The sequence below is a fragment of the Penicillium citrinum genome (genome assembly GCF_028827155.1).
Source record: "Penicillium citrinum strain IBT 23319 chromosome Unknown utg000009l:1.0-4274883.0:1.0-4276374.0, whole genome shotgun sequence".
Lineage (NCBI taxonomy): Eukaryota > Fungi > Ascomycota > Eurotiomycetes > Eurotiales > Aspergillaceae > Penicillium > Penicillium citrinum.
The window spans coordinates 4,112,668-4,138,178 of NW_026622694.1; the positions used below are offsets into that span (position 1 = coordinate 4,112,668).

Sequence of the window (25,511 nt, forward strand, 5' to 3'; positions counted from 1 at the left end):
ATTGGTACAAGGATGGGCACTTCTCGTTTCAATTTAGCACGTAGAATCTACTTGGAATACCCTTATAACGTTAAAAGAATGCTGTCAGTTGAAAGACTGATCTATACCTAATAGCCTAGCAAGAAGCAACAGTTGTTACACTAATGCATCTTGCCTAGTTATATGATTCGATTCTGATTATATAACATCTGAAAACTGAAAAACCGATGTTTATTGCTATCTATTAGCTTCCAATTTAAGAAATGAGCATCTGTATACATTTGGAAGCCCTTGAGCATTTCAATATTCAATCCCATTCTCACAATCTCACAACCATGTATGGTATACAACCTAAGGTAGCTGTAGCTCTCGCCGTATCCGCGCGGCTGCGCCAAGGCAACCGTCCGCTGTCGTGTCCACCGCCCGCAAGTTGAACCCCCGTCATTGCTCTCCCGCAACTCGTCGTGCTCTGCTTTAGTACTCTTCCAACTCCTGCCCCATCAATCCTACGACAATCTCTCTTTTTTTGATTATCCTACATCCCCTATATCCCTTTGATCCTCCACCACAATGTCCGGCTACGACCGAGCTCTTTCAGGTAAGCCAGCTAGCTATCCTCCACCGGGAAGCTCCCTTTGCTCCAGCCCTCCATTAGAGACCTACAGTGCTAACCCATCGCAGTATTCAGGTATGCGACTTCGAGTCGAAGCTCGAGTTATGAACCACTCTAATCCAGTCTAGTCCCGATGGCCACGTTTTCCAAGTCGAGTATGCCATGGAGGCCGTTAAGCGCGGTAAGCTCAACCTCATTGATCACGATGCAGTTTTCCACGACCCTGCTGCCTCGGTTTCTTTAGCTATTAGATTGCTATAGAGAGATTTTGACCTAACATATTATGATCTGTAGGTACTTGTGCCGTTGGTGTGAAAGGTGATGACATCGTCGTGCTGGGTTGCGAGAAGCGATCCGCCCTTAAACTTCAAGATACCCGCATTACACCCTCTAAGATCGCCATGGTCGATGACCACGTTTGCCTTGCCTTCGCTGGTCTGAATGCCGATGCCCGTATCCTCATCGACAAGGCCCGGTTAGAGGCCCAGTCCCACCGTCTGACCGTCGAGGACCCCGTCACCATCGAATACATTACCAAACACATTGCCAGTGTCCAACAGAGATATACTCAGAGTGGTGGTGTTCGTCCATTCGGTATTAGTACTTTGGTTGTCGGTTTTGACAAGAATGATGGTACCCCGCGCCTCTACCAGACTGAGCCATCTGGAATTTATTCCGCTTGGTGAGTACCCTCCGACTGACCTGCAAGCATTCCTGGAGTTCTTCTAGACTCATTCAATCTTTCTCCCTAAATAGGAAAGCGAACGCCATTGGTCGGTCTAGCAAGACCGTTCGCGAGTTCCTCGAGCGCAACCACCAGGAGGGAATGGATCGTGAGCAGACAATTCAATTGACTATCAAGTCATTGCTGGAGGTTGTGCAGACTGGCGCGAAGAACATTGAGGTGGCTATCATGGCTCCCGGGAAGCGGGTTGAGATGCTTCCAGATGACCAGATCGAGTCTTACGTTAAGAGCATCGAGACTGAGAAGCAGGAGGAGGCCGCTAAGAAGAAGACCAGCCGGACGGGTACCACCACAGCGGCCATTCTGACTCGGCCCGGTGGTGAGTAAAATCTTTCTAGATAGAAGAATATCTGGCGCCTGAGGCGACTAGATTTTGATATTGTCAATTTACTGCAGCGCTAGTCCCTTTTTTGATGAAGAAAATCATGAAAGATTATATTATACTCCGTTGAGACACTAAGCAGTCTTGAATAATAAATACTACTTAGGGTTGGCATTATTCAACTACAGAAATGTCGGAACTCCTGCCAATTCTCTGGCCTCTCAATCTATATTCAACTCGATTTGCAGCTCCCATAATGTACAACAGAAATCAGCAGGGTATTGATGCTAGGGAGCCTATCTCCAAGAAAATCATCGTATCGTCAACATCATAAATTATCCAATGTGCAGTACAACCCTCTAGCCCATCCGGTCGGAAACATCGCGGAATTTAAAGAGAGAACGGTCTGTATCACCGCGAACACGGTCATCCTTGAGCATACTAGAAGTGATGAATGGTTAGTCTTTGAGAGAATGTAAATATCAACAGACTTCCATAACTTACCGGTTATCCATGCGTGCATCATCACCCTCCACCTGGAGAGAAGCTTGTGGTGTCACAGCTTCAAGGACGAAGTGGTTATCACAGTGCGGGCAGTATTCGTCACTGAAAGAAGACGACGAGTATATTAGCTTGATATATGTCGACGAACGCGCGGGGTATGCGAACCTCTCTTCAAACTCGGAGGCATCTTTTCGGAAACACTTCTTGCATTTCTTGCATGCAAAGATCTAGATTGGCGACGGTTAGACGTAAACCCTTGATCTTCGCCGTGTTCGTCTTTCTCCCTCTCAATATTTTAGGGGGGTTTGATGCCATACCATTTCACTGGACTTTGCCAGCTGGTGCGACTCCTGTTCCTGGTGACATTCGGCGCAATCGAACCATTTACGGCCTAGCAGATGTGTTATTGATTGGCCTCGAGGGAAATGGGGTCTGACAGAGGCATACAGCAGGCAGAGCGAATAGCTACTTGAGCGTTGAGGATGTGTTTACTGCATAGAGGGGGGGAAGTTAGTCAATGATCTGGAATGCGGGCAGTACTGGTAAAGTTGACAATGACCGGTACCAGGTACGGAGATATGTAGCTGCTAGATATTCTGACTAAAAGTGATCAACTTACCACATTGTGTTGGCCGAGCGAGTGTGAAAGTGCCAAAAAAAATGTCCGGTGGGAGTTGCGGAAGAAGCGCAGGAACCAGTTGATTCCCGTGATCGTCGTCAGTCCTCCACTTTCCCTCCCCGCCACTTCATTTCACCTCCCTTTCCTTTTCGCATTTCCTCTTGAACGCCGGTTTTGTTTCTTCGGCCTCTGTGCCACCTGTTGTTTACTTATTCTCGGTTTCTTATCCGATTTCTCGCTCGTCCCTGGTCTAGTTAACACTTCCGAACCTATTGCGTTGTTTCTACAGTACATATTGTCCACGAGACCTCCTTCAGGCACCGGTGGCCAGATTTATGATTGATCGACCCAGCTGGCCTCGGCGATAAATAAGATAGTATATGATCATGGCTATGGAGGGAAACGGCAGGGATTCAGAGAATGAGGATGCCCCCTCTGTATGTATACACTTAGCTCCCTCCCGATGTGGCTTGCGGAGACACTAATCAGTCTGGCTTCATGAACAACAGAGACCCGTATCCTCTCTACTCTCTCATTTCGAAAACCTCTCACACCGCAAAACCCAGTCGTCAGTCGGTATAAAACCAAACGAATCCACCAATCGTTTTTTGCGAACCCCGGAGCCCAATGATGAGCCACGCAACTCCACCCGCGCCTCCTTGGATCTGCCTCGCTCACAGTCTCCATGGAATGCGACAATCGATGAAAGACAAGGCCGACGCCCTGATCTATCCGGAAGTGCTCAATTACGAGCGCGCGGCTCCCCGGGAAGCCATTATGGCCGGCCCATTTCTATGAACTTGAATCGTTCTTCCCCACAGCTACCGCCCACCTTAACTGTTGATTCACCCCAATCTCCGCCACGAGAACTAAAGCGGGACCTCTCCTTGCCTCGTCAAGATGACAATCGCATGGCTAGGAGCTCGATTCATCTTCCGAGGGCGTCAGTCTCCGCCGGAGTTTCCCCCGCACCTCCTCAAAGACCGATTACGCCGCAGCTTGGCTCATCTGTTCCAGTGGGAGAATCAGCCCAACGGTTATCCCCGAACTCTCTGATGGTAAATGGGAATGGGAGTCCAGCTGACAGGAAGCTGAAGAGTGCCTCACTCCCTCCTCCCGCTAATAGAGCAAACAAGCCGAAGATACCGGCGAAACCACCACAATTCTCCCACCCGGACTCTAATTCTCTAGCTCCACGATCAGAGATAGCTTCATCGGATGACCATGTTTCCCCTTTCAACACCCCTCCCAGCAGCCCAGAGAAAGCCCCAGCGAAGCCATCTTCGTCAAGTAAACTTCCCCCGAAGCTTCCACCTGGACGCCCTACCACGGAAACCCCAACTCGACGATCATTTGATGAACGAAGGCCTGTCCCCAATTACCAGGCAAAACAAGATGCACGGGAATTGGGGTTTTCTCGAAGTCGTCCTGTCCCTGAGCCCTCTAGGGCTACCAAGCCATTGATGGTGCAAATACCACCGACATCCTCTGCAATCCCAGAATCCTCTACTGCTCCACCACTCTCAACGCAAAAGCTTCGCGCAAGCGACAGCCCTTATGACCGTCCGGGCCTTCCTCCCCGGCCAAGTGCCACTGTCCCTCGGCAGAGTGCGCTCTCGCCTGCCCGAGAAACCCCTCGGCCGGCCAATAGCAATGGCCCAACGACACCGATTGCTCGATCTGCGCCATCTCATGCGCATTCGAATCATTCTCAGAGCCCGCGCCCTATACAAAGACAACAGTCTCTGCCTCGTGAATCTCATCTTACATCTTCATACCAGGAGCGCCGTCCAGCGCGCACGGATACGGAAGAGGAGGAGCCACCGACGGAAGAGCCTCCAATCTCACGGACTGATTACCCCGATGCCTCGCTAGCAAATCGGAGGCCACCGCTGTTCAAAACCGGACCTAAGGAAATCTTTACCCGATACGATACCCGTCTACTGGACGTGTGCGGCAAATACGTATGCACGACCGGTTATGTGACTCGCATATGGGATCTTACCACTGGTGAACAGGTCATGAGCCTGATGCACGGTGAAACGGTGAAGGCTCTGACTCTAGCTTTCAAGCCCGGATCGACACTTGAGGAAGAAGGAAAGCGTATCTGGCTTGGAACCTCCGCCGGCGATATTCATGAAGTAGACATTGCTTCACAGTCAATTGTGGCCACCCGAGCCTATCCCTCTCGTCGGGAGGTAATTAAGATTGTGCGACATAAGAAGGAGATGTGGACATTGGATGACGAGGGCCGTCTTTTAGTCTGGCCACCAGATGAATCGGGTACTCCTAGCTTGCAATATAGCTATCACGATCCCCACGAGCGGGTGGCTCGCGGCCATACATTCTCCATGGTTGTCAATGATACATTTTGGCTGGCGACTGGGAAAGACGTCCATGTATACCGCCCTAATGTACGCGATGATACTTCCTTCAGGGTCTTCAAACGGCCACTGGGACTTCAACACTCCGGCGACGTCACTTCTGGTACATATACCACGAAAGACGGAGGTCGCATATATCTTGGTCATGCGGATGGCAAAGTAACCATTTACTCTTCAGTGGACTACACGTGTATAGCTGTTGTCAATGTCAGCGTTTATAGAATCAGTTGTCTCGCCATTGTTGGAAATTACTTGTGGGCGGGCTACAAAACCGGCATGATCTATGTCTACGATGTCTCCACCAATCCATGGACGGTCAAGAAGGATTGGCGTGCTCATGATAATCCTGTGTCGACATTCGTCCTTGATACTAGCAGTGTATGGACTTTGAACCGCCTGCAGGTGACGTCGCTTGGCACGGACAATTGCATTCGTCTCTGGGACGGCATGCTGGAAGATGACTGGCTTGGTAAGTTCTGTCATGACGGCTATTTAAGGACGGCCAAAATTCTTACTGACGAATCTCAGATGCCCGCATGCAAAGTAGGGACGTTGAATTTTGTAACTTTCGAGAAATTCGTGCTGCAATCGTGACATGGAATGCTGGCGCCTCAACGCCCGGTAGTGTACGCACATCAGAATTCATACGTGATGCCGTTCATCCTGAAGACCCCCCGGAAATTGTGGTCTTTGGTTTCCAAGAGCTTGTTGATCTAGAAAACAAGAAGATCACGGCTAGTATGTATCATTGTCCTTGTTGTTTATAGCTAATAACTGACATTTCTCGCAGAGAGCTTGCTCCTTGGAAGCAAAAAGAAAGAGAATGGTGAGAAAGAGCACATGAGTCGACAATACCGAGTGTGGATCGACCATCTCACCCGCACACTGCACGAGTGCATGCCGCTTGAAGAATCTTATGTTCTTCTGCACAGCTCCAACATGGTGGGCCTCTTTACTTGCATATTTGTCAAGCACAAAGAACGCCACAATATCAAAAGTGTCAATGCTTCGGAAATTAAGAGAGGCATGGGCGGGTTGCATGGAAACAAGGTTCGTGAGAGTCATTTGGACAATAGGACGCAAAAATAGCTAATAATTTGATTCTAGGGCGCTCTTGTCTTCCGCTTTGTTCTGGACGACAGCTCAATGTGTTTTGTTAATTGCCATTTAGCAGCGGGACAGACGCAAACTGCTCATCGCAACAATGACATTGCCGCGATTCTCGAAGCTGAGCCTTTGCCGTCAGAAACCAACTTGGGTACTCGAATCAATCAATTTGCGAGCGGCGGCGATGGTTCAATGATAATGGATCACGAGATCTGTTTCTTAAACGGTGACCTGAACTATCGCATTGATTCCATCCCTCGGAACGTCATCATAGACGCCGTCCGTCAAAACAATCTGAACAAACTTCTTGAGCGTGATCAACTACTGGCATCACGACGAAAGAACCCAGGGTTCCGGCTACGCAGCTTTATTGAAGCCCCGATCACCTTTGCACCAACGTATAAATATGATGTGGGCACTGATCAATATGATTCGAGTGATAAGAAGCGGTCTCCTGCCTGGTGTGACCGCGTGTTGTATCGTGGCGTAGGCCGCGTCAAGCAACTCGAGTACCGACGCCATGAAGTCCGTGCCTCCGATCATCGACCTGTCAGTGCGACCTTCAAAGTTCGCGTCAAAACAATTTTGCCGCAGGAACGAGCCGCGACGTGGGAAACCTGCCAACAAGAGTTCCAGGATGAGAAGCGGCGTTTAGCTTCTGAAGCTAGGTATGTGACGGCACCATTTCCATTGATATCAGGCTTCATCAAGCTAATACTTCAATCTAGCATCGAATATCTCATCACTGTTCTCGGCACTGACCCCGGCCAAGCCCGTGCGCTAATCATGAAAGGACAATGAAAGCATTGTGTATAGTTGTGTGACCTGGAAACCTTCGTATAGGATTAGGGTGTAATATTGTACGAATAATGAAATCACGATAGATATGTATCATGAGCGAAACTTTTCTACCTCAGAGACTGCTTAACTACTACTGTAATATTTGAATGCAGTAAAGTGTCGAATCTTTCTCTGCGAGAGTGTACATGGTAGTATAAATCCCGCGTTGACCCACGGGATTTTCAGTAGAAACCTCTCATATTTCGCCCAATGGAGAATTCGGAGAATTTGGGGTCACTTCGAATTCTCCATTGGGTCAAGTATGACTCCGTACTTGTTCAGTCTTATTGAAGTGATTGGGCAATCTAGTATGCGTTTGGCCGGATGTCACCTTAATATGTGCGCTACGCAGAATGCAGAGATCGACATCAAACTTGCCATTTCTCCTCGTCCATGGATATATTAGAGGCACTCATTTATCCGGGACTTCTATTAGTATTCCCCGCACGAAAACTGGTTATAAGTATAAACATGGTGTAATATTAAATTGGAAATAATGGTGCACTATTGAATATAATTCGATCTGATGATGCGACAACTCTTTCTGACTAGTACCTTGGCCTTTTTCCCAGCAGCGAATGCCCTTGTGAGGGAAGACGATGTGGTGAATTTGCCTCAGCCTTGGTTGATAGAAATATAGTACAAAGTTGTTCTTACTGACATTCGACAATAGGGGAAATTGCCTGCCCTGGGATGGAACTCGTGGAATGCATTTGGCTGTGATGTTGATTCCGAAAAGATCGTGACTGCAGCCAATGAAATGGTCAAATTAGGTCTCAAGGACCTTGGATATGAATATGTCAACAGTATTGTTCATCTAACAAGTTCTGTATATTCCCCTTCTAACTGGCAGCATAGTTGATGATTGCTGGTCTGTCAAGAACACCCGAGATACCACTAGCCATCGCATCATCCCAGATCCTTCGAAATTCCCTGATGGTATTTCAGGAGTTGCCAGTCAGGTACATAGTCTCGGCTTAAAAGTCGGCATCTACAGCAGTGAGTCTTTTTTATTAGCCCCCCTAGCCTCGGTTTCTAAATCTCTTAGGTGCTGGTGATACCACATGCGCTGGCTATCCAGCTAGTCTGGGCTATGAAAAGGTAGATGCCGAAGCTTTTGCAGAATGGGGTATTGATTGTGAGTGTTTCTTCATTAAATACTTGCACTCATCTATATACACCTCTGGTTCTAATTTTTCAGATTTGAAATATGATAACTGCGGCGTCCCTTCAAACTGGACTGACAAGTATACCGACTGTGTCCCTGATGGTAGGGGGAACTTTCCCAATGGAACTTGTCCTGATATTGAGAATCCAGCACCGAAGGGATACGACTGGACTTCCTCCAAAACATTCGAGCGATATACAGCCATGCGGGACGCTCTTCTCGGTGTTAACCGAACTATCCTCTATTCTCTTTGCGACTGGGGTCAGGCAGATGTGAACACCTGGGGCAATGAAACCGGTAATTCCTGGCGCATTTCAGGAGATATAACTGGTAAGCCTTCTCTTTTCTCATAAACTAAAAAAAAGCACAAATCCTAATATCTTTCAGCGGACTGGGCGCGCATTGCGGAAATAGCCAACGAAAATAGCTTCAAAATGAACTATGTCGGTTTCTGGGGCTATCCCGACCCTGATATGCTGGAAATTGGTAATGGGAATCTCACAGCTGAAGAGAACCGAGCACACTTTGCTTTATGGGCAATAATGAAATCTCCATTGATCATCGGAACTGTGGTAAGTTTACGCTATTTAAAATGTGGATTGTTCTTTTCCTAGTGCCGGTTTTACTGATTGATACTGCTTTCAGCTCAATAATATCAGCGACGCCAATCTGGCCGTTCTCAAGAATAAATACCTCCTAGATTTCCACCAAGACCCTGTCATCGGAAGATCCGCTCATCCATATAAATGGGGATTTAATCCCGATTGGACCTTTGATAAGGAGCATCCTGCAGAGTACTGGTCGGGTCCATCGTCTACTCTAGAAGGCACACTGGTTTTGATGCTCAACTCCGAAAATACCACTGCTACTCGGACAGCTGTATGGAATGAGATTCCAGAGCTAGGTAGTGATTCATATGAGGTCGTTGATGCTTGGACCGGGAAGAACCTGGGATGCGTGAAAAATCAGTATACTGCATCTTTGTCTAGCCATGATGTCTCCATCCTGTTGGTCAAGGGGAAATGCTAGTCGAGGCGTTCTTTGTAGCGCAACGTCCAATGGAGATACTCGCTGAAGAATTAGGATAATTTTTGAATGACACTGGCATTCTTTGAGATAGTTCCTCTTTTAGTAAATTTGCTTTGATAGACACCCTAATTTCATTGTCTCCGAGTTGGCGGACCGACTTGATCCCTCGAGGATTTGCTCTAGCCTATAAAAAGGTGAGACGGATACCTCAGTTCATTGTTTAATGGACCAGTCATATCTTCATTGAAGAAGAGACGATTATCGAAGTCATTGAAGTTGTTCTTTGTGCATAAAATCTTAAAATATCGAGTCTTGCTAATACTACGCTTGATGCAAATCCATCATATAACCTGGACACTCACCTATGTAGTAAACGAGCTCTATAATATTTACGATAATGAGACATTTGAGCTTTGTAATCGATCACAATACATTGTGTATCTTCTAGCTGCTCTCATTGTTTGATCACGTCGTTTCATATAGTTGGCATCCATGTGAAGTCGGGAGGACATGGGCCCATTGCTATAAATTACGAGAGATCCCAAGGCTATCAGTAGCTCAAGATCACAATTATATTGCTCTAGACCACTGTTCATCAAATATACAGTATACTAGTACACAAACAAAGAGTAACCCGTCATGAATCCTATCTGCGGGTGTGACCCAAATCGCACCCTCAACTCTTGCTATCTTGGTCCAGATGAGGGTATAGATCACCAAAATGCTGTTTTGAAGGCACGGAGAAGGTAAGTATTGTCCTTTTCTAGACACGAGAACTTGTTCTAACATTCATATGCGCATAGTTATACCCGCCAACGAGATCCCGACTTCTACATTAAAAGCATTGTAAACCCGCAGTTCCGTGTTTCAGTACAAAAATCGGATATATTTCGAGAGTCGTCGCTCTTGACAGAAGCAATCACCACTCAACAGGTAAGTCTATTTGTTCCCAACTCTATTGATACGTTGAGTCTTTTAAGTATTCACAACCCCTGATTTGAAGTATCCCATGCTATGGTCTTACTCCTAACCACGCAACCTCCTTTTTTTTAGAATCATCATCCCGTTAATGGTATCTCTTTAGATGTACCAGTCTTTCCAGTGCACTTGAAATATTTAAGTCAATTTTTCTATACAGGAGACTATGCTGTTGAGGCACCTGATGTGATGAATTTCCCAATTGACCGCAAGTCACGCCCGAATGGATGCAAGAGTTGTGTAAATCACCTCCGCCTACTCAATTTCCATTTGAGTATGTTCTATGCTGCGCGGTACTTGGGAATGGAGACCCTTGAGCTATTAGCGATGAATAGAATTACTGCTGCTATGGAACATGCAACTCCCACGGTACTGCGGTATATCGTGCAGGATGTATATCAGATTGAGCCGATGAGTCCAAAGAGTCTGAATCCTAGTCTTTATTCTCTCGCCGACTGGTCTGATTATCGTCCAATCCTTGTTCTCCCGGCTATCATGAATCATATCAGGCACCTTTATCCAGCTATCGAGACACACTACGATTCTGTGGTATTCGGTCCGGATGGCCAGAGGATAGAGACAGTGAGGGCCGGATGGTCGGATGGGGATCGATTTTCAGCAATCAGAAAAAAATTACCTGTTTTCGATCAACATCTGCGATGGGCTGAGGCTGTGCTTGCTCGGGAACATGAAAATTCTCGGCTGTTGGAACTGTCTGAACTAGATCTAGAACAGTTCGTTTCCGAAAAATTTCAGCAACAAAAAGCTCACGTCACCTTCGATAAAGCATACCTGAAAGAACTCAATCAGGAACTGGGAAATGGTGTAGCCAAGTTCTGGGCTTCCTCTGTAGAGTGGATTGATGTATGAATAGCCTTTAGCATATCTCCAAAAACCCACTCCTAGAGCAAACTTGATATCCGGTAAATTTCCATTGATATTTCAAATCCCGAGAACCAATCGTGAAACTTTTGTATATACGTTGAGTAACTTCTACTAGTAGTTAATGCGTAGGTTGTGTAATTTCCTCAAACTAGTGAAAAGTAATAGTGTAGAGTCTAGATAGTTCGCCAGGTTGACCAACAAACCGGATGTCGAGACATAGTTCGGTCTCGGTCTCGGTCTCGGTCTCGCATCCGCATTCGCTACTTTTCCATCGCATCTCTTCGTGTCTAAACCCAATGTGGACAATGAATAATCCTCCGATCTTGTACACCTAGCCAAAGCTTCTTGGAATCAACGAATAATCGGCAGGATAGGTCCAAGCTCCCTGTTCTCTCCGCATTTCTGGGCCCTTGCAGTCAGTTTAACCCATTTAACCCACATGGATCATCAAGGTATACCATGTATATCAATGAATAAAAGCTGAGTCGCATTCGTTCTTCGGAAATTACATTCAAACAGATTGCCTAATATGGCATGTCGCTCGATGATCGTCGTTCATGGTTCCTCAAACATTGGAAATGCGCGGTCAAGCCAAGATATGGGAATTCAATGGTTTGCCGTCTTCCGCGAGGATTGTATGACTGAGAATCCCGAGGTTTTCCTTTTTCTTATCCTATAAAGAGGCTGTCTCATGTCCTGTCTGAGGAGAGTTTTCTCCTCCATCAATTGGCAGATTGGCTTCATTAACCAAGTTTAAATAACCACCTCTCCACGATGAAGCTTACTAGCATTACTTTGGCCGGTGCTGTCATGGGCCTTGCCCAAGCAGGCCCAGTCACCAAGCGTGCAATCAGTGATGGTAAGATATTTCTCTCCTTTCAGGTACTGGCATGCTGGCTGCTTTGACTAACGATATCTATATCAGCCGATATCCTGAACTATGCCTTGACTTTGGAACACCTTGAAGCCTCTTTCTATGAGGAGGGTCTCAAGAACTATACCCACGAGGATTTTGTGAAGGCTGGACTCATGGATCCCTTCTATGCCAATCTGAAGGAGGTTGCAAAGGATGAAAAGTCTCACGAGGAATTCCTCACTCAAGCTCTGAAGGGTAAGAGTTGTGAATTTAATGGTCCTACAAACATCTTTGTATATGTGCTGACAGGTATATTAACTAGCTGCTGGAGCTCACCCCGTCGAGCGATGCAAGTATGCATTCCCTGCTACGGACGTGAAGACATTCGCTGCTCTCGGTAGTGTCCTGGAAGGTAAGTCTCCTTATCTGTACCCTTCCTGGGTGATATCAACTAATCTTAACTTCTCAAGGTGTCGGAGTTAGTGCATACCTTGGTGCCGCCGCCAGTATCATGAACGAAACTTATCTTACTGCTGCTGGAAGCATCCTCACTGTTGAAGCTCGTCACAGTGCCTACCTGCGTGCTGCCCTTGGCGAGGCCCCATCTGCTCAGCCCTTCGACAACCCCCTCGACTTCAACGAGGTCTATACCCTTGCTGCTCCTTTCATTGTTTCCTGCCCTGAAAGTAATGGAAAGCTACCAGTTAAGGCTTTCCCCACCCTTACTATGACTCCCATGGGAACTGCTATGACTGGATCTCAGGTTCAACTTATGGCCGGTGAGGGCATGAACTCTTCTAATACTAGCGACATTTATGCCGCATTCATCACCGTTACTGGACCTATCTGGACTCCCGTCAAGTCTGTTGGTGGTGGCAAGTTCTCTGTCACTATCCCCAAGGGTATTGCCGGTCAAAGCTATGTTGTTCTCACCAAGGGCAACAAGCAGGCTACTGATGACAACATTGTCGCTGGTCCCGCCATCATCGAGGTAATTTAGAAATAGTCTTGTTTTGTTTTCAAAATTCATTTGTGTCCCATTTCTCGTCAATTTGCATGGCTGATGCTTTGGTTCGGATAGGTTGGGTCCAAGATGGGTGGCATGGGTAGCATGCCAACACCTTCATCCTCCATGACTGGTCCGATGAGCAGCACCTCTCCTTCGATGTCAGCTTCTTCTTCTCCAATGTTCAACGGAGCCATTGAGAACAAAGTCGGTGGACTGAGTACTGTGGCCGGTGCACTTCTCGTGGTCGCTGCCATGCTGGTCTAACCTGAGCATGGAAATGCTGGTTCTTCTGGGACTGCTTGGAGGGAGCCATCTTGAAAAGTAGTTTCCTTTGAATCTTGATAATCATCATGTTCACTGTATTGTTTATAGTATCTAATAATGCAAGCTAACTATGTATACGATATCGATTTGAGAAAGTCAATGAAGTCATACTCGTTTTGCATAGTTATTACTGTACAACCATTCCCCTGTAATTTGAAAAACAGGTCATAATGTACCAGACGACTAGAGTAATGTATACCTTTTAAGTACATATAAAAACGAATCTGACCCACTGCTTTGTCCACAAAAATCTCCTTGCGACGTCCTCGCCGTCGCGTGTGATGTATAAAGAATAGTCACATGACAGTTGTCGTCGACGTCGTCGTCAATTGACATTTAGAAACTCCACATCCTTTCAATGGCCGGTCCACGATGCCCCCCCTCCGGTCACATACGAAGTCACGGAAGGGCTGTGATCAGTGCCGGACGCGTAAAGTCAAATGCGATGAGAAAGGACCGCCGTGCTCGAATTGCACCGCGCGCGAGTTGACTTGCACATATTTGAAAGTCGCAGCCGCGCGAACTGCATCGCAGACAGCCCCACTTCCCCACGCCAAAGACGTATCTAGGAAGGGATGGGATGGCAATAGCAATAGCAATGCCAATGCCAATGGCAATGGCACTGGCGCTGGCGCTGGCACTGGTAACGGGAAAGAGTTGTTAGATGCTCCATTTTTGGAATCGGAGCTGATGATCCTGGAGTTGATGCATAAGTTTTCGACGGAGACATTTCGCAGTCTCTGTGTGAGCGCGTCGGAGCTCGAGGTTTGGCAGACGAGTGTGCCGAATCTCGCGTTGAAGCATGAGTTTTTGATGAATGGGATTCTGGCTTTAGCAGCCATGCACATCGCATCTTCGTTGGAGTCATCGGACGCTTTGAAGTATCTTGATATTGGGCTTCAGCGGTATAATCGGAGTTTGAAACCGTTCCGGGATGCGATTGACTCACTCACTTCACAAAATTGTGATGCTGTCTTTGCTCATTCTATCATTATGACTGCGATTGGAATTGCATCTCCTCGATTAACGGAGATCCGAGATGAGAATTTGAGCATGACAGAGAGTATGGTTGTGGTATTTGAATTACTACAAGGGGTCAAGAAAATTATCCAAGTGGGCGTGGGCCAATCCTGGATCAATCTGGAGCTCTTCTCACGGGGTGAATTCTGGAAGAATAGCAGCACTTCTTTGGATACAGATACGGAATCAGCCATGGTCCAATTAGAGAGATTGAATGATGAGATTATGACCGGTATCTACGCGAGCCAGCACCAGATCAACCGGGAGATTATCGCCCATCTACGACACTGCTATACGAAATTCAAAATTGAGCCAGAACCCGCCCCAGTCCTAGCGTGGCTAGCGGCCGTGAGAAAAGAGTTTGTGGAGAGTCTACGATGTCGCCATCCATTCTCACTGCTCATTCTGATGTATTGGGGAGTTCTCTTGGGGGAACTTGATGGACGACGGTGGTGGGCCCGCGATGCAGGACGAGCTTTGGTGACGGAATTGTTGGGGGCGCTGCGCCCAGGAGATCCTCGCTGGCAGCCCGCATTGACGTGGGCCCAGCGACGAATGTCAATTGAGGGTACATGATGAGATTGATGAGGATGAGGATGATGAACCAGAGGGCGGGGAAATGGAGAGATAGGCCGCACGATTCTTGAATTGCCCATGTGCTGAACAGCAGTGCAATACAGTAGTACAAAAACATGTGCTATTTATATATGCAGATTGCGAATGTGCCTGACGGAATTCGCAGTCTGTCTCACCTCGGGTGCTGATCGGTTTGTCTCAGAGTCTCCTGATAGTTAATTGGTTAATTCGTTGACTTGTTGACTGGTGACTGGTGACTGGTGACTGATGACTGGTAACTGATTGAATGAAATGGGGATAGTGACAACGCCAGTGTATACATAGATTATTCTTTAAGAAGGGAAAGGGAACGCATCAACACACGAAGTATTAGTTAACCTAGCATACATACATACTAGTTATGTACTATGTACGAAGGACACTAATCTGAAATGATGATTGAACTACACTAGCTTAGACACTAGTATACTCTTGTGCAGTATGTAGTATTAAAGTAGCCAGGCTGACTCCATTCGCACCAATCTGAGGCCATTTTATCTCCTCGTGGAGCTCTTCTGTCATGCGAGTTGCTTGTTTTTTGGGACTGATGCAGTGGATCAGTCTACGCTTTTCAACCAAGGATCTTCCATCTCGCCTTATCCACTTTTTTTTCAACGTTCGGCTGGTCTGGAATCATCCCTGATCATGCTGGATTAATACGTTTGCCTATTTCTCAATTCAACTTTCGACTTGATTTTATCTTTCATCCTTGACCTGGTTGTAAGTTTAAAATGAACGGCTAACTATGAGTTGGCCATCTCTTCCACAATCCGATGCCACCGGCCGTTCACGTTCAAGAGTCTTCCTTTATCTTGGTCTGACGGTCGTATTCCTGTTGATTTCTTATCAGCTCGTACTCAATCGTGAACTACTCGGGTCGGTCGCAGATTGGGCTACGGGGACTGCACTTCCATCGCTGGGCTTTGATGCCAGCAATTCCACGCAATTTCCCAATGAAATCCCCAATGGATACGAAAAGAATGAGAGTAGACTCTCTACAGAGAGCAGTCATGCCACTAACTTTAAGATCGCCACCCCGACCTCAACTCCTAGTCCCCGTATCAAGACTAGTGTCATGGTATCGACAGCGGCACCATCTCCATCACTGACTGCTCCTACTCCTCCCCGGGAAAAGGAGTTGGTGCTTGCTGCAATGATGAAAAGTAATATGTCCTGGGTAACAGATAATCTTCCGGGGTGGTACAGCAATATTTACCGTGCTGATGCATCGCCGGGACAAGCGGAATTGACCGTTCCTGCAAATCGAGGGAATGAAGCGATGGTATTCCTTACGTATGATTGATCAAGTCAGGGCTCAACCCTTTCCAAGTCAAATTTCTGATTATATTACAGCTACTTGATAGATCGCTATGATTCCCTTCCAGATGTCAGTCTCTTCCTCCACGGGGGTCGGTATCAATGGCATAATGACAATCCCCTCTATGACTCCGTGATATCAATACGAGACCTCCAGTCGGCCTTCGTCCGTCAAGCAGGCTATGTCAATTTGCGCTGTACCTGGGCAATCGGTTGTCCAGCCGAACTTGAACCAGCACGGTATATGAGAGAACGTCCTGACGATCCAGGTCATGCAACTGCAGTGGTATTCCCAGATAGTTTCGCCGAATTGTTCCTGGCGTGGAAATGCCAGAGATTGTTGGAGTTCCTTGTTGCAGTCAATTTGCCCTGTCGAGGGAGAAAATCCACGAAAGACCAGTTGAGGATTATATCAGGGTGAGACAGTGGTTATTGGATTCACCGTTGGATGCCTCTATTACTGGGCGTGTCCTTGAATACTCATGGCATAGTAAGTTTGATATTGATTCAAACTAAACTTGCACAGCTTGACTTTACGGAAACTAATTAGCTCTTGAACAGTTATGTTTGGTAAACCCTCGCAATTTTGTCTCGATGTTCGCGAGTGCTTCTGCAATACCTATGGATACTGCAACATGACAGATGAAGATTTACGGAATCAGTGGCAGTGGCGTGGCTTGGTTCTTCCAGAAGGGTGGCCAGATGTGCCAGACGCACCGGCAGATCCGAATGAATCAACAGAGTCAGCAGAGTCAATGGAGCCAGATGAATCGAAAAAGTCCGCAGAGCATGTTGAATCGAATGAAGTGCAGAATTCATTGCGTAAGCGCAGACTCGCACTCGCAGATGAACTCCCAGACATCAGTGATACATCACGGCAGGCTTTGCGAGACGCAGCTGTATAATACTTAATCTACTACTTTAATGTAGACCGCTGGATCGGAATGAGTAGGAAAGACTCGCAATTAATGCATTGCACAGATTCGTTATATCATAAATGCACTCGTGCCCTAACTACAACCTCTTGATATTATTCCCCCATCATATCTTTTTGGATGCATCGTAGGCGGTGCAATCTCCAATATACTATTATCGCCATAAATCCGATTTGCTCGACCGTTTATACCCTCCGCTACTCTTAGGGCGCTCATCTGCATCTGCTGGCACGGCTAGGAACCCGCCAAAGCCATTGCCGACCAACACACTCTTGCGTGAATCGCCGCCCCAGGAGCGATTCAACTGTGCTTCGTGGAAACTCACTGGTCGAGTGTTCACGCCACCTCGTCCCGACCCGACTCCTGGGTCATATGGAGTGAAATTCCATTCCAGCTCGTCAAGACCCTTGCTGTATACATTCAAGGGCTGCGTGAGTCCTCGATTCCTTGGCTGTGGCCCACCTTCACCTCCGCCAAAGATCCTTGGGGGAGGAGCCAGTAATAGTGTATCGGGGAAGTTTGCATCTCGAACGTAAAGATCTCGGAGAGCTGGTAAGGAGCGAGACATTAACGAAGAGATGAGGTAAGTGTAGTATGAGCCTGCAGCTGACGGTAGCCCGTGGGTTTCAGATTCAGAGGTGATTTCATAGTGTAGCAGCCGCAAGGATGTGGATCTCATTTGCGGGATCTGTTCTGCCGGGAACGATCGGTGTACATCCTGAATGATGGAGAGGCTGGTGAGTCTCGGGGCGGCGGAGAGGATCTGATGCAGCGTAGAAGGCAGCACGCCTGTGGAAGCCAGAGTCAACGACTGCAGCGTGTTCTGTGTATATGGGGAGGAAAGGAATGCGGTCAGCCCGGCGGCTGTAACATTCGGGGTATCTCGAAGGGTCAGATGCAATAGAGGAGGAAGAGGAGGGAATGGAGGTCTCATGGCAAATGCGGGATCGTCCAGCCAAGACAGATCTTCCAAGGTCAGATCTTTCAAACGAGGGAAAGAAGCCAATCCATTGCGCAATATGCTGGCTTCCATATGTAACCCGGACAACTCCAGTTTCTCCAAGTTCGACCAAAGCTGCGCCCCCGGCAAACGAGCAAAGCTCCCCTCTGCACCATGTCGATAACTCATACGGCGAAGGTCAGGACATTGAACGATCAATTCCTGCTTCAAGGCTGTACATGACGGCTCATCACTAAACAGACCGGACGGCAGATCGACAAAACGAAGATTGTGGAGCACGGAGATCGTCCGGGCAATGTTGGCTTTGTTTGCTTCTCGAGTCATGTAGGGCATTCGAAGAGAAAGGACCATATTTGCGAGTTTTTGATCATCTCGAACCGTGCGCATAAAGAGCTCCAGTCGAACTTGAGGAGCATCGATGGGGTCACCATTGCGATCGAAGAATGAACGACGTTTCCGTTTCGCGGCTAATTGAACCTCGAGTTCACAATAATGAACAGGATCGATGCGAACATGAGTGTATCTAAATGGAAAAAAGAAAAAAAGAGAATATCATTAATATGACCAGGTAGTCTACCGGGGGGGGGATTATGCTCATCACACGTACAATAGCGCGCGGGCCTCAATGAACCACCGCCGACAGACTTGAGCACAGTGCGCCAAGTCGCGCATATCACAAAGCATGCAACCATCGCTCATCGATTCCTCGGATGTATCGTAGGACTCATCGAGAGTGTGTGGACAAGTCAAAGCAAAGATATAAGCCAACACTGGACGGGGTACTCTGCGCGTATAATCATAACCAGTGCTTTTCAATGGGCGGGGAGAATTGGCTGGTGATGCTTCGGTCGCATGCCCCGCACTTCGTCGAGGACGAGCGCGGAGTTTATCAAAAAGGCCCATCGAGAAGATGGGATAGTGAAAGAAGGGGGGGGGGGGGGGGTTGGAGAAGGGGGGAGGGGAAGAAAAGGAGAGAAAGAATGTTTGTCTTTTCAACCTTGAAGAAAAAGAAGAAGAGATGAATGAAATCTGGAGAAATGCGAGCCAAGTCGGTTTTAGCCCAAAGATGAAACACGCGTGTTTCATTGGATGATCGGCAGTTCATTCAGTGATTAGTGCGATGATTCTCGTATTAATCGGGAGAGATGGTTAATTAAGAGTATTCATTGTATACTCTTGAAGTATTGTATCCTATATAAGAGTATCGATCGATACATAGTAGAGATGTATAGAGATATAGTATAATTAGTATAGATGACATCATGTAGGGGTATCAATTGTATAGAGTGCAAGTAACAAAATATATGCAATACCATACAACATCATGCAGATACTAAGAAGATATTCTGAATGATTGGTGAACGGTCAATGCATGCGAATGTTTCAAATTTTGACCAGGAAGAAAGAGAGAGAAAAAGACTGAGCACAAAGTTATATCATGTCCATTTCCAAGGAACGCGTCTGACATCATCGCCAGCTTCCTGTATAAAATGGAAAAAATTCGTATCTTTCACCTACACCAATTTACATACGAACAAGCAAACAAGACATAAGTATACTATATATTAATAGTTCTTTTGTCTTTTTTGGGGGTCTTTTTTTCTCATTTTTATCTTGGTTCCATCTTGTTTTATTCAAGATGGCTGAAATGGGCTGTGTCGACACTGATGGACCCCTTCCTCCCCCGGCTTTCACCAACAATCCTCCCGAAAATACCATTGAAAGTGAATCCTGGAAGCATCGCCCGCCATATGAGAGACAGAGCCATGAGAAAGTGTGGCCGGTCAAGTATCGTGCAGTTTGCCAATGTCGGAAGATCTCCTACGTCTTGAAAAAAGACCGCCCTCTCGATGCGAAGTTCTGTCATTGTCGGGGATGTCAAGTCATGCATGGCGCTCCTTTCCAATGGGCGGCCATCTTTCATAAAGAAGACGTTTCGTTTGACCATGGGGCCTCCGGCTTGAGCTTTTATTCGTCGGCGCTGAATAGTCAAGAATATAGCACCCCGACAAAAGTGTCGTGTGCCCATTGTCATACCCTGATCATGGACGAAGGGCGTAATACTTGTCTCCTCTTCCCGCAATTAATCGAGTTTGAGGGATCTCTGGATGAACAGAGAGAGCAAAGAGATCGATTTCAGCCTTCGTGAGTCAATCTGATGGATGAGTGGCGTATTATCATCGGAGGATCAAACTAACAGTGACTCGCCCTAGATGCCATATCTTTTACGAGCAACGAATTATGGATATCCCCGATGGAATCACCAAATGGTCTGCCATGAATGAGAGAAGCAAGAAATTGAATGATTTGGGTCATGAAATCTAAGTCTAGCATACACTGTACTATTATATTTGCATTATATTGCACGATTCAAGTTGGCGGGGCGTTTGAGTTGTGGCGAGGACTATACAAATACTAGAGTACCGTAACTGATACCATACAGTTAGTATTCAGAACACCACCACTAGGAAGACTAATTGTTTTGCGGTAGCAATCATCAAGATATGCTCTCATCCTTCATATACAGATGCACTCTGTACTGCTGAGCATCCAAATTCTCTCCACTCCGCTATGTAAATCGTTCAAGCAGAGTCTGAGAGAATTGACTATGCCGAGGGTCACCGAGGCTGAAAGACTACAGTACAAGTTGAACTTCTCAGCTTCGACCTCCTTAAAAGGTGTACTATTCTACGAATGATATTCTACAATTCACTCTGTTCCTTGTATAATACAACAATGGATAGTTTAACACTGCCTCATTGGTACTCCAGACGCCAATGCAGCCTAACTCGTTCCCGCAACTCCTGATGTGACCATCAGCAACTCATCGCCTGATTAGGAAATTCCTCAATCACATTTATCCTCCACTTGAATTTCACTTTCCTACTCTCTCTCTCTCTCTCTCTCTCTCTCTCTCTCTCTCTCTCTGATACTTAAGCACAATCTATTACTCTTTATTCGAGGAAAGAAAGAGTACAGTCTTTTCATTTTATCAATACAACTCAACCTTCACGTATCCATACATTACTGTATACAATGCGGCTTAAGAGGGCACAACTTGCCCTCCTTATCAATACAGCAGCAGCTGTCTCGCAGCTCAGTGACGATGAGATGAATAGTCTTCTCAATGCAGGTGGAGTTGACCTAGCAGATCGCTATGCACCCATTTGGTTCTTCGGCCAAGCCTTGAATAAACCGCCCTGCTATCCGACCTGGGCATTTGGTGGATCTCCCGATACGCCTGATACCTACGATAATGATCATAAAACTTCCCCGGCTGCACAGTGTGATTATCCAGATGTCGGCTGTAACTGTCGAAACCCTGATGTCCCGATTGGGAATCCTGGACCTGCTTTTCCTGTTTACTATACCTATAAGCGATGTAGTGATACTGAAGTCCGAGTTGTGTACAATCTTTTCTATGAAAAGGACGGTGCGAACTTTGGAGCTATTCACACAGGGCATGACTAGTAAGAGAATCCCCCTTTTACTTCGCAGTGTATATTCTGGGAAATGTATAAAAGGATCCACTGACATTTCCAGCGACTGGGAACGAGTGATTATCATTCACTCCCGCGATGACAGCAACAACTGGGCACCATCCCGCGCTCTCCTCTCTGCACACAGCGGCTACAACAATCTAGCCTGGGGTGATATTCAAAACACCCTCACCACAGATGAGATCAATGCTGGTAATGCCAAAGATCCCAACGGCGTGCAGAACAATGATCACCCCAAAGTGTACGTTGCGTGGTCGAAACATCCTAATTTCGATGACCGTAACACTGGCTGGAATGATCCTGCTAGTCAGTCTTTGGATAAAGCATTCCGCAGTGATGACTGGTGGTATTATGTTGATCCGCAGTATTATATTCGTTCGGACCCGAGCACTGATGCAGGGCAAGCTCTTGGTGCCGCGGATTGGGGAGATGCCACGAGCAACCCGCCAAGTGTACATGCAGGTGTATGCGATGCATCTTAATGACTCACCTGTGCAATATTTGGATCACGAGATTGATCTCATCAATCGGAGTGAGAAGCATTTGGCATATCTATGTCTTTTATGCAACCATTGCATACCTTGACTGACGGCGTCCTAAGCCGTCAACGTAAGCCCTTTCAAACGAACTTATCAGATGATTGCCCATGGCGGTTGCTCCTTGGTAGAATACAACAAATATAAAATCCCCATTCATCCCATTGTCTCTATGATATAAATTATAGTATAACGTATATAAGTATATAACGAAAAGTAGTTGTAGTGCAATGTTTATATTCCTGCAGTTGGCCTCAAATGACATCACCGGCCAATCAAATCGGCGTTGATTTTGAATTTCCCCCGCCTTCGCACTTCCAACAAGATCAACTCTCCTTACGACTCAACATCCCACAATGTCTTGGTCTCAGAAAACATTCAAACTCCCTAGAGCCAGTCGCGGCTCCTATCTCGTCACCGACCATGTGGTTAGGAGTGTCCCAGACATCAAGGACTACAAGATTGGTCTTCTCAACCTCTTCGTGAAGCATACTAGCTGTGCGCTCTCACTGAATGAGAACTTCGATGATGACGTGCGTGAGGATATGAGCGATGCCCTTGACCGCATCGCCCCTGAAGATCGCAAGGGTAATCTCTATCGTCATTCAGCAGAGGGCCTGGACGATATGCCGGTGAGTTTGAGTTTGTCTTAGCTAGACAGATGAAATGAAGCGGGGCAGCTCTTGCTAAAGAGTCGCTTCTTACAGGCTCATATAAAATCCTCGCTTGTCGGCGCTTCTATTACTATTCCTATCAAGGATGGTGAGCTTGATACTGGCACCTGGCAAGGCATCTGGTACCTCGAATTCCGTGCCATGAAGCACGAGCGATCCGTTGTTGCGACGATCCAAGGACAGAAATTTTGACTGGAGAATGCGCGGGAGCATTTGTGATTTGATTGAGGGGGAATGAGGAGACGGAAAGCTATTTTATGGATTATATAGAGACTTATAAGGAAGTACGGATGAGTGCTCAGGTCCCCAAAGTCGGCTCTCAACGAAGCCCTCTGTGAATGAGAATGAGCTGGAGACGCCAAGCGGGAGAACCAGCAGAGTCGGACAAGGACAAGGTATCATAACTTGTAAATGACCACGCCAAATTAAAAAAAGAACAAAAGATGGTAAATATACTCTAGCATGGGTAGGGACTGTTATATCAGGCAAACGGCAGATCCATTGATCGATATTTCTGTACATGGCCTCAGGCCCAAAATCAATAACACAATACATGTGGGGAAAAGATAAACGCCGACAAAAGGAATCTAATGCTAGTCGTCTACCGCTGCTCGAGGCCACCGTCCGTAACACGCTGGCTCTCGTTCACCTCGGCCGGGTCTTCGGTGGGCTCGAGGGGGAAGCTAGAGGCGGGCAGAGACTTGAGGTAAGCGCGGTGGTGCTCGTGAGCCTGTAGTCTAATTAGAAAAGCTCGGATAGAGCGAATAAGCGTGCAGAGTATAAAACGTACAAAGGGAACACCGCAGTATCCGCAAGGCACAATCTCGGGCTTGTCGGTGTTAATGAAGATCTTGGGGTGACCAAGGGGGCCACCGCCACCGTCACAGCTGACGACTCGCTCCTTTGTCCAGCGGACATGTTGCTTGTGAATAAGCTCGATAGCGGCCATCGGTTGGGGCTATGATAGTATTAGTACCATAATTCAATTCCGCTAAATGCAACCGGCTCAATCGGAGCGCTGCTTAAGTTCGGAGATGGGCTCCAAGTAGAGGTAGAGCATCGCGAATATTACTCACCTGGGTCTGCATGATGGTCTGCTCGAAACGAGGTCCAACCATGGCCTCCTCGCGCGGCTGCTGGCTGGCAGCCCAGGTGCTGGCACGGTTTGGGGCCTGCATGGTGCGAATGCGCTCGGCGACGGCAGGGTCCTCAGCCAGAGAGCCGTCCCAAGAGCTCTGGGTGTCGGTAGGGAGATTGGTGGCAGACACGTTGGGCTTGACAACCGGTGGGTTGGGGTCGTTGGCTTGCATACGGTTCTCGGACAAACGAGGGACGGTCGAGGAGTAAGTGCGGGCGACAAAGCGCGGGCGAACCGAGGCCAAAGCCGTAAGGCGACGACTGCAGGACATCATTCTGGGCAAATTGAGTCCCGAGAAGGGGGGTATGTATATGGAACGGTGAGTGGGTGGGGATTGACGAGGTTCAAAGTGGTACCGGACTTTGCTGGTCATCAGAATTGCCGGAGGTTTGGATTGGCGTGTTCAACTGACCGCCTTCAATTGAACTTGGGTTTTTCTGCCGCGAAATTTCACTGCGCAAGCAACTTCGTCTGTTCTTGCTTTTCTCTAACGAATCGCTATCATGTCGAGTTCACCGGGATCAGCTCCTGGAAAGGGGAAGGGGATGTCTTCGCGACTTCTGACCATGAAGGTATATCATATTCATCCCGGCTTTGGTGAGTCCGAATCTGACATCATTCTATAGTTCATGCAGCGCGCTGCAGCAACAGCAGCTGCGAATGAATCCCAAACGCCGGGCTCAGACGATAATACCCCGTCTCCAAAACGCCGAAGATTATCTACGGAGGCGGAGAGCTCCGGAACCCCACAGTCTGACCTGGATGCTATCTCCGCCGCGTTGAACGCGGAGGAGCAGAAGCGACGGGATGCTGTAATGCGTCAGGCCGCCGATGCAGGTGAATCACAATGGGTACTGGATATTCCAGTTGCCAATGTCAGACCTGTGCAACCGTATGCGGTGGCAGCAGACTCACTAGATGTGGAGGACAAGTCCGTGGGCGGTCGTCGCGCATTCGGTAATTTCCAGCGCAAGCAAAATGTATGTCTACTGCTGTAGCTATCGACTATCTATACCCTTGCTAACAATGTTCAGACCCGTCCTCAGCCACAAAATGATGACGAGGATGATGAGCAGCTTGATCCGGAGACCAGAGAAAAGAAACGCCGGGAGAAGAAACTGAGAGAGCAGATCAAGAACAACCCGGATCGAAGCATGAAACATGTGACGAGCATCTCTGGCGGGGGCTTACAAGTTCGTCCTAGCTCAGACTCATCGAAGAAAGACAAAAAGAAGAAGCGTAAGAGCTCTTAGAACATACGAGGCGTTGAATGACTGCAGATATCCTGGGATTAACGGCATGGCGTTTATATTGAGCATTGTTTTTCCGGCGTTGGTTATAGAAGCATATAGTTACAATGCCATGTTTTGGCAGATGATAGCACAAAAACATCTTGAACTGAAATAGCAGACAGAGAGCCCATGATCATCTAAAAATGTACAACTTGACATGA

General features: G+C 47.3%; 14 protein-coding genes across 14 annotated transcripts; 11 read left to right on the forward strand and 3 right to left on the reverse strand.

Moving 5' to 3' along the window:
• Positions 1 to 549: 549 nt before the first annotated feature.
• pre6 (proteasome core particle subunit alpha 4) lies at positions 550 to 1,664 on the forward strand (the record flags this gene model as incomplete). Its single annotated transcript, XM_056649916.1, has 5 exons — positions 550 to 577; positions 661 to 667; positions 721 to 773; positions 887 to 1,274; positions 1,349 to 1,664. 5 exons carry the CDS (start codon positions 550 to 552, stop codon positions 1,662 to 1,664), a joined length of 792 nt encoding a protein of 263 aa, XP_056497047.1.
• Positions 1,665 to 2,018: 354 nt separating this feature from the next.
• N7469_011012 (CHY zinc finger protein) lies at positions 2,019 to 2,787 on the reverse strand (the record flags this gene model as incomplete). The annotated part of the gene is made up of 5 exons (XM_056649917.1): positions 2,019 to 2,100; positions 2,164 to 2,390; positions 2,481 to 2,554; positions 2,611 to 2,654; positions 2,783 to 2,787. 5 exons carry the CDS (start codon positions 2,785 to 2,787, stop codon positions 2,019 to 2,021), a joined length of 432 nt encoding a protein of 143 aa, XP_056497048.1.
• A 381-nt stretch (positions 2,788 to 3,168) lies between these two features.
• Positions 3,169 to 7,074, forward strand: N7469_011013 (putative inositol polyphosphate phosphatase; the record flags this gene model as incomplete). The annotated part of the gene is made up of 6 exons (XM_056649918.1): positions 3,169 to 3,219; positions 3,292 to 5,635; positions 5,695 to 5,904; positions 5,957 to 6,216; positions 6,274 to 6,941; positions 7,002 to 7,074. The coding sequence occupies 6 exons, from the start codon at positions 3,169 to 3,171 to the stop codon at positions 7,072 to 7,074; spliced, it is 3,606 nt and encodes a 1,201-aa protein (XP_056497049.1).
• Positions 7,075 to 7,639: 565 nt separating this feature from the next.
• N7469_011014 (glycoside hydrolase family 27 protein) lies at positions 7,640 to 9,310 on the forward strand (the record flags this gene model as incomplete). Its single annotated transcript, XM_056649919.1, has 7 exons — positions 7,640 to 7,717; positions 7,787 to 7,919; positions 7,972 to 8,112; positions 8,162 to 8,251; positions 8,315 to 8,611; positions 8,669 to 8,853; positions 8,927 to 9,310. The coding sequence occupies 7 exons, from the start codon at positions 7,640 to 7,642 to the stop codon at positions 9,308 to 9,310; spliced, it is 1,308 nt and encodes a 435-aa protein (XP_056497050.1).
• A 639-nt stretch (positions 9,311 to 9,949) lies between these two features.
• On the forward strand, positions 9,950 to 11,158 carry N7469_011015 (uncharacterized protein; the record flags this gene model as incomplete). The annotated part of the gene is made up of 3 exons (XM_056649920.1): positions 9,950 to 10,056; positions 10,114 to 10,243; positions 10,364 to 11,158. The coding sequence occupies 3 exons, from the start codon at positions 9,950 to 9,952 to the stop codon at positions 11,156 to 11,158; spliced, it is 1,032 nt and encodes a 343-aa protein (XP_056497051.1).
• Positions 11,159 to 11,947: 789 nt separating this feature from the next.
• N7469_011016 (ferritin-like domain-containing protein) lies at positions 11,948 to 13,302 on the forward strand (the record flags this gene model as incomplete). Its single annotated transcript, XM_056649921.1, has 5 exons — positions 11,948 to 12,032; positions 12,099 to 12,284; positions 12,352 to 12,441; positions 12,500 to 13,020; positions 13,111 to 13,302. 5 exons carry the CDS (start codon positions 11,948 to 11,950, stop codon positions 13,300 to 13,302), a joined length of 1,074 nt encoding a protein of 357 aa, XP_056497052.1.
• A 432-nt stretch (positions 13,303 to 13,734) lies between these two features.
• On the forward strand, positions 13,735 to 14,958 carry N7469_011017 (Zn(II)2Cys6 transcription factor domain-containing protein; the record flags this gene model as incomplete). Its single annotated transcript, XM_056649922.1, has 1 exon — positions 13,735 to 14,958. The coding sequence occupies one exon, from the start codon at positions 13,735 to 13,737 to the stop codon at positions 14,956 to 14,958; it is 1,224 nt and encodes a 407-aa protein (XP_056497053.1).
• Positions 14,959 to 15,742: 784 nt separating this feature from the next.
• On the forward strand, positions 15,743 to 17,219 carry N7469_011018 (DUF3431 domain-containing protein; the record flags this gene model as incomplete). The annotated part of the gene is given in 4 exon segments (XM_056649923.1): positions 15,743 to 16,290; positions 16,351 to 16,600; positions 16,615 to 16,804; positions 16,876 to 17,219. The coding sequence occupies 4 exon segments, from the start codon at positions 15,743 to 15,745 to the stop codon at positions 17,217 to 17,219; spliced, it is 1,332 nt and encodes a 443-aa protein (XP_056497054.1).
• Positions 17,220 to 17,403: 184 nt separating this feature from the next.
• N7469_011019 (F-box domain protein) lies at positions 17,404 to 19,113 on the reverse strand (the record flags this gene model as incomplete). The annotated part of the gene is made up of 2 exons (XM_056649924.1): positions 17,404 to 18,733; positions 18,818 to 19,113. 2 exons carry the CDS (start codon positions 19,111 to 19,113, stop codon positions 17,404 to 17,406), a joined length of 1,626 nt encoding a protein of 541 aa, XP_056497055.1.
• Positions 19,114 to 19,849: 736 nt separating this feature from the next.
• On the forward strand, positions 19,850 to 20,535 carry N7469_011020 (GFA family protein; the record flags this gene model as incomplete). The annotated part of the gene is made up of 2 exons (XM_056649925.1): positions 19,850 to 20,355; positions 20,424 to 20,535. The coding sequence occupies 2 exons, from the start codon at positions 19,850 to 19,852 to the stop codon at positions 20,533 to 20,535; spliced, it is 618 nt and encodes a 205-aa protein (XP_056497056.1).
• Positions 20,536 to 21,246: 711 nt separating this feature from the next.
• On the forward strand, positions 21,247 to 22,192 carry N7469_011021 (uncharacterized protein; the record flags this gene model as incomplete). Its single annotated transcript, XM_056649926.1, has 2 exons — positions 21,247 to 21,680; positions 21,754 to 22,192. 2 exons carry the CDS (start codon positions 21,247 to 21,249, stop codon positions 22,190 to 22,192), a joined length of 873 nt encoding a protein of 290 aa, XP_056497057.1.
• Positions 22,193 to 22,602: 410 nt separating this feature from the next.
• Positions 22,603 to 23,112, forward strand: N7469_011022 (YjbQ family protein; the record flags this gene model as incomplete). Its single annotated transcript, XM_056649927.1, has 2 exons — positions 22,603 to 22,878; positions 22,954 to 23,112. 2 exons carry the CDS (start codon positions 22,603 to 22,605, stop codon positions 23,110 to 23,112), a joined length of 435 nt encoding a protein of 144 aa, XP_056497058.1.
• Positions 23,113 to 23,521: 409 nt separating this feature from the next.
• Positions 23,522 to 24,332, reverse strand: N7469_011023 (zinc-finger domain-containing protein; the record flags this gene model as incomplete). The annotated part of the gene is made up of 3 exons (XM_056649928.1): positions 23,522 to 23,650; positions 23,711 to 23,878; positions 23,997 to 24,332. 3 exons carry the CDS (start codon positions 24,330 to 24,332, stop codon positions 23,522 to 23,524), a joined length of 633 nt encoding a protein of 210 aa, XP_056497059.1.
• A 229-nt stretch (positions 24,333 to 24,561) lies between these two features.
• On the forward strand, positions 24,562 to 25,311 carry N7469_011024 (uncharacterized protein; the record flags this gene model as incomplete). Its single annotated transcript, XM_056649929.1, has 3 exons — positions 24,562 to 24,630; positions 24,685 to 25,038; positions 25,093 to 25,311. The coding sequence occupies 3 exons, from the start codon at positions 24,562 to 24,564 to the stop codon at positions 25,309 to 25,311; spliced, it is 642 nt and encodes a 213-aa protein (XP_056497060.1).
• Positions 25,312 to 25,511: the final 200 nt, after the last annotated feature.